This window comes from Sapajus apella, unplaced genomic scaffold, assembly GCF_009761245.1.
Source record: "Sapajus apella isolate SASKATOON/1434 unplaced genomic scaffold, GSC_monkey_1.0 scaffold162, whole genome shotgun sequence".
Taxonomy (NCBI): Eukaryota; Metazoa; Chordata; class Mammalia; order Primates; family Cebidae; genus Sapajus; species Sapajus apella.
In genome coordinates, this window is record NW_022437102.1 from 1,624,676 (window position 1) to 1,637,848 (window position 13,173).

Consider the following 13,173-nt stretch of genomic DNA (forward strand, 5'->3'; position numbering starts at 1 on the left):
TTGGTTCTTTACAAGAGTAATAAAATTTATAAATTCTTAGCAACATGGATCAGTCAAAAAGAGAAAAAGCACATTACCCGTATCAGGAGGAATCATAAGATCCTACAACCAAGATGAAATGGACAACATACTTGAAATCATATATTGTCAAAATTGAGATAAAAAGAAACACAAAACGTGAATAGCTTTATAAAGGAGATTGAATTCATTATTAAAGACTTTCCCACAAAGAAAAACCAACCCCAGATGGTTTCACTGTTGAATTCTGCCAATAATTTAAGGGAAAAAAAACCCAACATTACACAGACTGTTTCATAAAATAGAAAAGGAGGGAATACTTCCCAACCTATTTTGTGAGGTTAACATTACCTTGATACCAAAACCTGGCAAAGACATTGTCAAAAAAAAAACCTACAGACCAATGATTTTGTCATGAACATAGACACAAAAATCCTTAGCAAAATATTATCAGATTGAATCCACCAATATTTTAAAAGGGTACCACACTATGATCAAATAGAGTTTATGTAATTTACTACATTGGTAAGCAAATAAATGGTTTCAAAAACGTATAGTCCTCTCAATAGATTTAGCAAATCACTTGGCAAATTCAACTTCCATTCATGATACGAACTCACATCCAAATAATAATAGAAAGGAACTGCCTGAATCTCATAAAGTGAATTTACCAAAAATCTACATTTAACACCACATTAATGGTGAGATACTGAGCATTTTCCCCCTAAGATTAGGAACAAGGTAAGGTGCATGTTTTCATGGTTTCTATTCAATATTGGAGGTCCTAGCTAGGACAATCAGATAAGGGAAATTAGTAAGAGGCATTCAGATTGTAAAGAAGTAAAAGTCGGTCGGACGGGCGCGGAGACGCTTCTGGAAGGAACGCCGTGATGGCTGCGCAGGGAGAGCCCCAGGTCCAGTTTAAACTTGTGTTGGTTGGTGATGGTGGTACCGGAAAAACGACCTTTGTGAAACGTCATTTGACTGGTGAATTTGAGAAGAAGTATGTAGCCACCTTGGGTGTTGAGGTTCATCCCCTAGTGTTCCACACTAACAGAGGACCCATTAAGTTCAATGTGTGGGACACGGCCGGCCAGGAGAAATTCGGTGGACTGAGAGATGGCTATTATATCCAAGCCCAGTGTGCCATCATAATGTTTGATGTAACATCCAGAGTTACTTACAAGAATGTGCCTAACTGGCATAGAGATCTGGTGCGAGTGTGTGAGAACATCCCCATCGTGTTGTGTGGCAACAAAGTGGACATTAAGGACAGGAAAGTGAAGGCAAAATCCATTGTCTTCCACCGAAAGAAGAATCTTCAGTACTACGACATTTCTGCCAAAAGTAACTACAACTTTGAAAAGCCCTTCCTCTGGCTTGCTAGGAAGCTCATTGGAGACCCTAATTTGGAATTTGTTGCCATGCCTGCTCTTGCCCCGCCAGAGGTTGTCATGGACCCAGCTTTGGCAGCGCAGTATGAGCACGACTTAGAGGTTGCTCAAACAACTGCTCTCCCAGATGAGGATGATGACCTGTGAGAATGAAGCAGGAGCCCAGCGTCAGAAGTCTAGTTTTATAGGCAGCTGTCCTGTGATGTCAGCGGTGCAGCGTGTGTGCCACCTCATTATTATCTAGCTAAGCGGAACATGTGCTTCATCTGTGGGATGCTGAAGGAGATGAGTGGGCTTCGGAGTGAATGTGGCAGTTTAAAATATACCTTCATTGTTTGGACCTGCATATTTAGCTGTTTGGAACGCAGTTGATTCCTTGAGTTTCAGATATGAGACTGCTGCAGTCACATCACAATATTCAGTGGTGAAATCTTGTTTGTTACTGTCATTCCCATTCCTTTTCGTTTAGAATCAGAATAAAGTTGTATTTCAAATATCTAAAAAAAAAAAAAAAAAAAAAAAAAAAGTATAAGTCTCTCTATTTCTAGATGACATGATTATTTAAATGGAAAGCATTAAGGAATCTATAAACAACTAGTAGAAACAATACTTGAATTTAGCATGTCAATATATTGAACATAATATTTTACTAGCAGCAAACAAATGGAAAGTGAAATTTAGAAAAGTGTCAAAAACATGCCAAAAAATAGGAATAAATTTAGCAAAATATATGCAAGATCTCCATATTGAAAATGACAAAAAAATTTCTGAATGGAGGGGTCTACTGTGTTCATAAAGTAGAAAACCCAATATTTTTCAGTGACAATTCTACTTAGTCTACACAATCTCGAACAATATCCGCACAGACTTTTTCATAAAAGTTGATTTTAAAATGCATATGAAAATAGGATCGTAAGATCTAGGATACCTAAGACAATCTTGAGGCAAAAAAATTAAGTTGGAAGATTCACTTTACCTGAATTTAAAACTTTCCTGGAAAGCCACAGCAATCAAGAAATATAAGAATAGATAGATTAATGGAGCATACTGAACAGTCCAGAAGTAGACCCATGAGTGTACAGCCAATTAGTGCCAACAAGGCCACCAAAGCAATTCAGCGGGAGAAAAATACTTTTATAAATGGTGCTGGTAACCTGGATAAATGAGCAGAGGTGAAAATGAACTTCATACCCTACTTCATACCACTCAAAAATCAAGCTTAGATGAATCCCCAACCTAAATAGAAAAGCTAGAACTATAATGCTTCAATAAGACACTATAGAACAGTATGATTGTAATCTTGGGGTTGCAGAGATTTTTAAGAACAGACACAGAAACACTAACCATAAATGAAAAATTTGATAAATTAGGTTTCAAAAAAGAAAAGTTTCTGTTTAGCAAAACATGTATAATTTATTATACATGTGCAGATATGTATAATAGATTTTATATATGTATATAGAAGTATATATTTATATTTACATATATGTATAGACATTGTGTGTGTGTGTGTGTGTGTGTGTGTCTAGATACATATATATGAAATGATATGTAAAGTATTCCCAATACTCAAAATATGGAAGTGTGGTCTCATCCTATGGTATGTATATTTTTTATTATTGGGTTGCTTTTATCTCAAACAATTCACTTTTTTAAGAGTTGTTTTATTCTGCTATGCTCTGCTCATGAAGAAAATGAAGCAGCAAGCCACAGACTGGTAGAAAATGTTTACAATATATGTATCTGATAAAGGACTTGTTTCTAGAATATATAAAGAACTTCTGCAAATCAAAAATAAAAAGATAACCCACCTTTTAGAAATGGGCCAAAGATTTGAATAGGTACTACACAAAAGATGATAAGTTACTGGCCAGTAAACCCACGAAACTTGTTCAGTCTCGTTAAGTATCAGACAAAATAAATTTAAAACACAATAAGGTACTATGTTATGTCCACTAGAATGGGTAAGATGAAAAAGACTGACAACAACCAAATGTCAGAAAGGATATGGAGCAGTGGGAACTCTGGAGTGTGCAAAATCAAGCAACCACTATGGGAAACTTTTTGACAGTTTGTTATCAACTTAGACCTACGCTTACCCCATGACCCAACAAATTAACTCCTAGATATTTTACCGAAGAAAAGATCTATTTCTCAATCTATCAATGAATCTATCTATCCATCCATCCATCCATCCATCCATCTATCTGTCTATCTCCACAAAAAGATTTAAATAAAAAAATTTTTTTTTTTTTGAGACAGAGTCTCACTCTGTCACCAGGCGCCAGGCTGGAGTGCAATGGCGCGACCTCGGCTCACTGCAACCTCCGCTTCCCAGGTTCAAGCAATTCTCCTGCCTCAGCCTCCCCAGTAGCTGGGACTACAGGTGTGCGTCACCACGCCCAGCTAATTTTTCTGTATTTTTAGTAGAGACAGGGTTTCACCATGTTGGCCAGAATGGTCTCACTCTCTTGACCTCGTGATCCTGCCTGAAAACTGGAAGCATTTCAAATTTTCTTGTTCTTCTTATGTCTCTCTCTTTCCTTCTTTCTTCTCTTTCTTTCTTTTCTTTTCTTTTTCTCTTCCTCCTTTTTTTTTTTTTTTCTGATAATGTCTTACTCTGTCACCCAGGCTGGAGTGCAGTGGCATGATCTTGGGTCACTACAACCTTTATCTCCTGGGCTCAAGTGATTCTTGTGCCACAGCCTCCCAAATAGCTGGTTATACAGGCGTATACCACCACACCCAGCTTTTTTTTTTTTTTTTTTTTTTTATCTTTAGTACAGAGGGGTTTTCACCATGTTGGCCCAGCTGGTCTCAGACTCCTACCATTAAGTGGTATGCCCACCTCAGCTTCCCAAAGTGCTAGGATTACAGGTGTGAGCCACCCTACTGTGGTTTACCCATCTAGTAGGATGATATTCAGTGATTTTAAAAATAGAATGACTCCTGACATATACAACATATTGCATCTCAGAACCATTGAGGGAAGAAGTTATTAACAAAAGCATAATATATTTGATTACATTTATATGAAGTTCAAGAACAGGTAAAATTAATAAATGGTGACATGCATCAGAAGTGTATTTGCCTATTAGGGGATGTGGATGGACTACAAGGGGCACAAAAGAACTTTCTGAGGTAATAGGAATATAATAAACATTATACCAATATATACATTTATCAAAACTCAAAGAAGTGTATACCTAAGAATTGTGCATTTCAATCTTAAGTAAATTTTACTACAATAAAAATACTGGCGGCACGCGATAGCTCACACCTGTGATCCCAGCACTTTGGGAGGCTGAAGCAGGAGGATCACTTGAGGCCAGGAGTTTGAGACCAGCCTGGCCAACATGGTGAAACCTCATCTCTACTAAAAATTCAATAATTAGCTGGGTGTTGTGGTGGGTGCCTGTAATCCCAGCTACTTGGGAGGCTGTGGCAGGAGAGTCACTGAATCTGGAAGGTGGGGGTTGCAGTGAGCAGAGATCATGCCACTGCATTCCAGCCTGGATGACACAGTGAGACTCTGTCTCAAAAAAAAAAATTGTATATAATAATCATACAAAAATATAATGTCTAATTCCATGGTTTAAATAGTTATTGTTCTTAATGGGATATTTTGATCCCAAATGAACTGTTTGGCTTTTTAGACTTATGTTACTCTGTTTAGAAAAGCAATAGATGTATATATTGGTCTGCTTGTGCTCCCATAACAAAACAGTATAGGCTGGGTGAGTTAAACAACAGATGCTTATTTCTCACATTTCTGGAGGCTGGGAAGTCCAAGGTCAGGGTGTCTGCTTTCCTGGCTCTGGTGAGGGCCCTCTCCTGGCTTGTAGACAGCAGCCTTTTACCTTTGCTTTCACATGGTGCAGGGAAAGCAAGCTGTGTGGCATCGTTTCTTATGAAGGCTGTACTTCCGTCACGTGGGCCACACCCTAACAACCTCACCAACCATAATTACTTCCCAAAGGGCTCATTTCCAAAGCATCATATTCAACATTATCTTCAACGTATAAATTTGGTGAGGTGGGGGGCATGCCAGTCCATAGTAATATGCATTCTAGAAAATTTGAAAAATCTAAGTGGAAAGGAAAAGAAAAAATGGTATGTACTTGTGTTACCAAAATATAATCACTGTTAATATTTTGATTTCTTTTATTTCCAAAGTTTTATTCTTTCAGCTTGTACATCTTTGTAGTCACTTGGTTCCTATAATTTTGAATCATTATCTTTTAAATTTATCATTAGAACACAAAATTGTTTCTGTTGCTAAAATCCCTTCTTCAGGACACCTTTAAAAATAGCCACAAAAGGTTCATTGGGTAACTGTGCTGTAGTTGACTTATTTATTAAACTGTGGTTGAATGTTGAGATACTTCCCAGTGTTTTGCTAGTGTAAATAGTATGTGATAAACATATTTGTGCATGAAGCTTTTTCTGTAACTTAGAGTCTGTCTTTGGGATAGAATTCCAGAAAATGGAAATTGTAGGTTAAAAAGCTATCATCTGAATACATGTTGCCAAATTCCTTTCCAGAAGGATGTCCTAATTTACATTGCCAGCTGTAGTAGGGCAGGAAAGTGCTATATCTGTTTGCTCTTAAGGAGGCTGGAGGTCATTTCCACTTATGTATTTATTGGCTTATTTCCAGCAGGTAAATAAAGGCAGCTAAAGCTGACTGCTTGTTGTGCAAAATCCCCCTGGCTCTTCTGGCTAAAGTCCTACCACTCCCTGTACCTGGCAGCCTGTCTTCTGGGCCTCACCTACACACGTCTGGGTAGGAGCCAGTTGTCTCCATCCATCCACAGCCATGAATTTCCTCCGTCGACGTCTCTCTGACAGCAGCTTCGTGGCCAACCTGCCTAATGGCTACATGACGGACCTGCAACGCCCAGATAGCTCGACCAGCTCACCTGCTTCCCCGGCCATGGAGAGGAGGCACCCCCAACCCCTGGCTGCCTCCTTCTCCTCTCCAGGATCCAGCATTTTTAGCTCCCTCTCCAGTGCCATGAAGCAGACCCCTCAGGCTTCCTCAGGGCTAATGGAGCCTCCAGGTCCCTCCACGCCTGTTGTTCAAAGACCCAGGATCCTGTTGGTGATTGATGATGCCCATACAGACTGGTAAGCAGGAATTTGCAAATGCTACCGCCTTCTGGGACAAGAGAGGAGTGGGGATTATCTCATCTCTTGGGGAAATAGAAGGGGAGAGCTATGAGAGGCTCAGGTGCTATCAGAGCCTGGCTGGAGAGAAGGAAAGTAACACATACTAAGTAGCTGCTGCATGCTAGGCTCACAGCACCTAATTTGTGCCACATTCTCTTCTAAGCGCTTCATATTTTTGAGTCCACAGTCCTTCACCTGCAAATATCGTATCCAGTACACTCTGGAAACTAGAAAATATTTTGCAATTCTTTTGGTAGCAAAGCCTAATCTGCAGGAAAGTGAGGCTATAATTATACTAAGTGTGTTTGTTCATTTGATTTGCTGCAAGCATCTGAATGTGTTTGATATGGAGTACAGTTCAGAGCCCACTGAAAGTGTTATGTAAAATATGATATATTCACAGTATTACCTTCCTAACAATGGAGAACTTTAAAAATCTGAACTACATCTGGGGGTACTTGCCAGATTTACCTTTCAGCCTCAGCCACCTTCCTCCCATAAAATGAGATTATTATGAGGATAAAAGAAAGCAATACAAGTCCACAGTCCTTATGCCAAGCCCTTGGGATCAGAGTGCCTGAGTGTCCATCATAGCTCTTCCAGGTACTGGCAGTCTGGCTCCAGAGCTTGTCTTCTGAACACCAAAGGTGGGCAGACATGACCACTGTCAACCTCTTCTCAGGCAGTGCCCCCTAGCTGGTAAGCTTCCCAGGAGCAGAGACCTGACACCTGTGTCAAGATCACTGCAGCAGTCATTTACCAGGTAGTTTACTGAGCACTGATTAGGTGCCAGGCATAGCTGAGATGTATGGGTATAGTAGGGAACAGGCTCCTGCTTATGTGGAGCTGCATTTGGAGACTAAGTCCCTATCCCAGCTGTTTGGTACTCAGAGGTGATAAATGTTATCAGTCTAGCTGGAGACATAGAAATTGCAGTTCAGGGGGTGAACCCAACTGTGGAGACAGGGAAACGTTGCATCCAGTGCAGAGGAATACGTGGATGGGAACCAGAGAAGTCTGACAATGGACTCATGGATGGCCTTTGGGGATAGAGAACAGGGTTGCATGTGCATGTCTTCAAAGGTGGCCACATAGTAGATGTATTAGTCCGTTCTCATACTGCTTGAAGAACTGCCTGAGACTGGGTAATTTATAAAAGAAAGAGGTTTAATTGACTTATAGTTCCACATGACTGGGGAGGCCTCAGGAAACTTACAATCATGGCGAAAGGCACCTCTTCACCGGGTGGAAGAAGAGAGAATGAATGAGTGCCAAGTGAAGGAGGAAGCCCCTTATATAAAACCATCAGCTCTTGTGAGAACTCACTCACTACCATGCATGAGAACACCAGCATGGTGTTAACTACCCCCAGGATTCAATTACCTCCCTTTGTGTCCTTCCCACCCATGACATGTGGGGATTATGGGAACTACAATTCAAGATGAAATTTGGGTGGGTATACAGCCAAACCATATCATCCCATGCGTGGCCCCTCCCAAATCTCACATTTTAAAACACAGTCATGCCGTTCCAACAGTTTCCCAAAGTCTTAACTCATTCCAGTGTTAACCCAAATGTCCAAGTCCAAAGTCTCATCTGAGACAAGGCAAATCCCTTTCTCTGAGAAGCTTATAAAATTAAAAGCAAGTTAGTTACTTCCTAGACCCAATGGAGATACAGGCGTTGGGTAAATACACACATTCCAAGTAGGAGAAATTGGCCAAAACATGCAAGTCCAGAATCCAGTGAGGCAGTAATTAAATCCTAAAGCTCTGAAATAATCTCCTTTGACTCCATGTCTCATATCCAGGTAACACTGATGCAAGATGTGGGCTCCCATGGCCTTGGATAGCTCCACCCCTATAGCTTTGCAGAATACAGCCCCCCTCCCAGCTGCTTTCACAGGCAGGCGTTGAGTGTCTGCAGCTTTTCCAGGCTCACAGTGTGAGCTGGCAGTGGATCTACCATTCTGGGGTCTGGAGGATGCTGGGCCCTCTTACAGCTCCACTAGGCAGTGCCCCAGTAGGGACTGTGTGTGGGGGCTCCAACCTCATATTTCCCTTCTCCACTGCCCTAGCAGAGGTTCTCTATGAGGGCCCCACTCCTGCAGCAAACTCCTGCCTGGACACCCAAGTGTTTCCCTACATCCTCTGAATTCTAGGTGGAGGTTCCCAAACCTGAATACTGACTTTTGTGCATCTGCAGGGCCAACGCTATGTGAAAGCTGCCAAGGCTTGGGACTTGCACCCTCTGAAGCAACGGCCTCAGCTGTACCTTGGCCTCTTTTAGCCACAGATAAAGTGACTGGGACACAGGGAACCAAGTCCTGAGACTGCACGCAGGAGGGGGGCCCTGGACCCAGCCCATGAAACCATTCTTCCCTCCCAGGCCTCCTGGTATGTGATGGGAGGGGCTGTCCCCAAGATCTCTGACATGCCCTAGAGACATTTTCCCCATTGTGTTGGTGATAAACATTCAGCTCCTTGTTGCTTATGCAAATTTCTGCAGTGGGCTTGAATTTCTCCCCAGCAAATGGATTTTTCTTTTCTATCACATTGTCAGGCTGCAAAGTTATTAAATTTTTATGCTCTGCTTCCTCTTGAATACTTTGCTGTGTAGAAATTCTTCTGCCAGATATCCTAAGTCATCTCTCTCAAGTTCAAAGTTCCACAAATCTCTAGGGCAGGGACAAATGCTGCTAGTCTCTTTGCATAGCAAGAGTGACCTTTATTCCAGTTCCCAACAAGTTTTTAATCTCCATATGAGACCACCTCAACCTGGACTTCATTTTCCATATCACTATCAGCATTTTGATAAAAACCATTTGACAAGTCTCTAGGAAGTTTCAAACTTTCCCATGCCTTCCTGTCTTCTGAGCCCTCCAAGCCTCTAGGAAGTTCCAAACTTTCCCACATTTTCCTGTCTTCTTCCAAGCCCTCCAAACTCTTCCAACCTCTGCCTGTCACCCAGTTCCAAAGTTGCTTCCACATTTTCGGGTATCTTTACAGAAGCATTCCACTCTCTGGGGTACCAATTTACTGTATTAGTCCATTCTCACACTGCTATAAAGAACTACCTGAGAGTGGATAATTTATAAAGGAAAGAGGTTTAATTGACTCACAGCTCAGCATGGCTGGGGAGGTCTCAGGAAACTTACAATCATGGTGGAAGGTGGCAAGAGAGAGAATGAAAGAGTGCTGAGCGAAGGGGGAAGCCCCTTCTAAAGCCATCAGCTCTTGTGAGAACTCACTACCACAAAACAGCAGCGTGGGGGTGACTGTCCTCATAATTCAATTATCCCCCACTGGGTCCCTCCCACAACACATGGAGATTATGGAAACTACAATTCAAGATGAGATTTGGGTGGGTACACAGTCAAACCATATCAGTAGGCACCAAGTAACTACATATTAACTGAATAAATGAATGCATCCTGTTCACTAAGCATACCAGATGCTCTGTTAGTCTAATGTGCATGTATACACGCACATTCACTCCTTAAGACATTAACTTAGGTTGGGAATGATTAAACCTATGCTTTGCTATTTATAGTTTTTAATGTATACTCTATATACAGTCAACACTGAAGTATGTTCAGCCTATTCAGACGTCAGTCTTCACTTACCTGCTCAGAAATTGCCACTTCTTAACTAGAGTGGTCATGTGAATCACCTCTCTTCTGTTCTGATGCAGTGTGAATCATCTTAGGTGTTGCTGCTTGCTTAAAGGCATTTATTATGAAACTGTTTGTCTCTGCTTATGTGTTTATGTGAAGCATCACTTTTAGCCTCTGGGCTTAGGGGTTGATGTCTGCCAGGGTGTTGCTTCCAGGCCCTCTTCCTGAACAATGCCCACCTGCCTATAGTCAAAATGCCTGCATTGTTCTTGAAGTTTTCTATCTCGCTTCAACCCAACATTTGACCTTGATTTTGAGTGTTCTCTGCTGGCTCTGTTATCCCTGGCTCAGCAATTTTCAGGGAAGTTACGTCTTTGCACGGAGGTTGAGCTTAAATGGCAGTATGGTGTAGTGGTTAAGAATACAGGTGTCAGAGCTAGGTTATCTGGGTTCAAATTCCATCTCTACCCTGAGGTAACTATGACCTTTGTAAGTTACTGCACCTAAATGGGAACAATGATAGTACCTATGTCATAGAGTTAATATAGTAAGTAGGGTTAAGATCTGAGTTAGTATAACAGTGCATAGGATGTGCCTTGTAGACAGTAAGTGCTGTGTTAAGTGTGACCCTTCCTATGCAACATTAATCATCTTAATAGTAGCCCCTTGTAGACCTGCCTGTTTAATTTCTTCATGCCAAATACTGGGCAGTCTGGATTAGGATTTATCCCATTGTGCTATTTATTTCACCCTTTGGTCTGTTGGTCACTTCCCTGTAGCTCCTGGGTGATAAAGTTGGGTCTTACTAATCTCTGTTCCTCCAGTGTTCATGTGGTGTACATAGTGTACAGTAGGGTAGGGGAATAGTGAATGAGGTTGAAATGCAATGAATGGCCTCAGCCATAACATTTGAATTTTGACTTTGGTATTCAGCCTCCCTAATTCACAGGAAGGACCAGTGTGTAAATTTTAAGCTATGTGCACTGGTGAGGACACTGCTTTGGCCAGAGGAGTTTTTCCTAGTATGTTTTAATTGTACGTCCTATGCCCACACTTAATTAGGACCTGACAAAGTTTGGTTTATGGTGTTCTTTTTGCCCCTCAGTAGGTGAAAAAGTGGAGAAGTAAGAAACTAAGACTCATTAACTCACCTGGCAGTTGGCCCTGCAATTATTAGATGTTTGTGACAGAGACCTCCTACCACCAACACATCAGCTTCTCCTACAGAACTCCATCCTAAATTCTTCATGAACTTCCTAACCTTTCTGAATCTCAATGTCTTCCTAGCTTTCTCCAAATTGATGCTGGCTGCCTTAGAGTCTCAGTTCTGCCCTGAATAATCCTGGAACAATGCCTGTCCCCTGGCACCAGGAGCGGCCAGCAGGTGGCGGGGCATCCCTGCAATGCCTGGGCGATTCTGCAGAGCCTGGGTGCCTCTGGGCAAGCCCCCTCCCCAACCCTTCCTGCACTGTGTGAGCTGTCTCCCAGGGGAGGAAGTGGTTAAAGGGAAGCAGCCAGCTCATAGGGCCCCCTTCGTTCCCCTTTCAGATGATAATGAGGGGGAGAGGAGCTGCCGCCTGGACGGAGAGTGAACCCGCCCTCACCCCAACAGGGACAATGATGCTGCCCCCTTTCTACCCTTGTCAGCCGTTCTCAGGAAGGCAGACATTTCTCTGTCTTCCCATTCCTGGTCGAGGGCCTTCTGGTAGAATCAGGTTTCGTTGTGGACAGGTGGGGGAATTGCAGGATACCACTCTTCTCCCCTGGTGTGTCCAGTTTGTAGACTCCAAGCCAGCCTGGGTCCCCTGAGGACAATCCGAAACCTGGCTAGTGAGCTGGAGAAAGACCTTTCGTCTTCAGGAGAAATAAAGGGTCTCTAGTCCCAAAGCTCTTTGCTGAGAGAACTCATAGCCAGGCATTTACAGATCCTGTTAGGGGTGCCTGAGGAGGTTGAGCCTGGCTAGGCAAGGGTATAAGGCCTGGCTCTGGATAGGTCTGAGCTAAAGGTGATGCTCTCCTTTGGGATGGGGTGGGGGGGACAATCGGCATTTGTTTGTTTTTAAATGAGATGAGGTTTCACTGTATTGCCTAGACTGGTCTTGAACTCCATGGCTGAAATTATCCTCCCAAAGCGATCCTCCCACCTTGGCTTCCCAAAGTGCTGGAATTACAAGTGTGAGCCACCGTGCCCGGCCTGATCTGTCGGTTTAGAGAACCACAAGGGTAAAGAGAATTACAATTAATTGATACCAAACTCAGTTCTTTTCAGTCCCACTGCCATTCCACTGCTTCTCTTGCCTAGAATTTTCTAGCAGCTCCTTGTCTGAAACCTATCTTGAGTTCACCTCCTGGTTACCTTCCGTGTGACCACCCAAGGGTCATCTTTCTGAAACACAAATCTGACCAGTTACACTTTGCTCCTGTCTGCCCCCTCCCCATGGATCTGCTTTTATTAATATAATCCTGTGGTGGGGAATCGTTGCCCTCAAGGTCAAAGTCATAAGCATGCCTGCCCTGACTTACGTCTAGTTCTGCCTCTAGCTCTGCTTCCTGTGCTGTTGTTTGTTTTTCTTTTGTTTTTTAGGTACAGAGTATCACTCTGTTGCCTAGGCTGGAGTGCAGTGGTGCAATCTCGGCTCACTGCAACCTCCATCTCCAGGGTTCAAGCGATTCTTATACCCCAGCCTCCTGGGTATCTGGAATTACAGGCATGGACCACCACACCCAGCTAATTTTTGTATTTTTAGTAGAGACGAGGTTTCACCATGTTGGCCAGGTTGATCTCAAACTCCTGACCTCAGGTGATCTGCCTGCCTCAGCCACCCAGAGTACTGGGATTACAGGTGTGAGCCACCATGCCTGGCCTTGTACTGTTTATTCTGCAGTAAGAGTAAACAGCTTGTAGTTCTCAAACACCTTTTCGCCTTAGTACATTCTGTTCCCTGTTACCTGGAATACCCTGCCCTGTCTTGT

General features: G+C 42.6%; 2 protein-coding genes across 5 annotated transcripts in view; both read left to right on the top strand.

Moving 5' to 3' along the window:
* SYN3 (synapsin III) overlaps positions 1-13,173 on the top strand; it is a 493,528-nt gene that overhangs the window by 42,453 nt on the left and 437,902 nt on the right. For 3 of the 4 annotated variants that reach the window (XM_032266914.1, XM_032266917.1, XM_032266916.1), the window contains exon 2: positions 6,073-6,542. In XM_032266914.1, the coding sequence (XP_032122805.1) occupies positions 6,232-6,542 (311 nt within the window). In that variant the 5' untranslated portion in view covers positions 6,073-6,231. The remainder of the gene's footprint in view (positions 1-6,072; positions 6,543-13,173) is intronic. The other variant, XM_032266915.1, reaches the window with a different exon arrangement.
* LOC116542134 (GTP-binding nuclear protein Ran) lies at positions 859-1,938 on the top strand. Its single transcript, XM_032266921.1, has one exon. It carries the CDS (start codon positions 909-911, stop codon positions 1,557-1,559), a length of 651 nt encoding a protein of 216 aa, XP_032122812.1. The 5' UTR covers positions 859-908; the 3' UTR covers positions 1,560-1,938.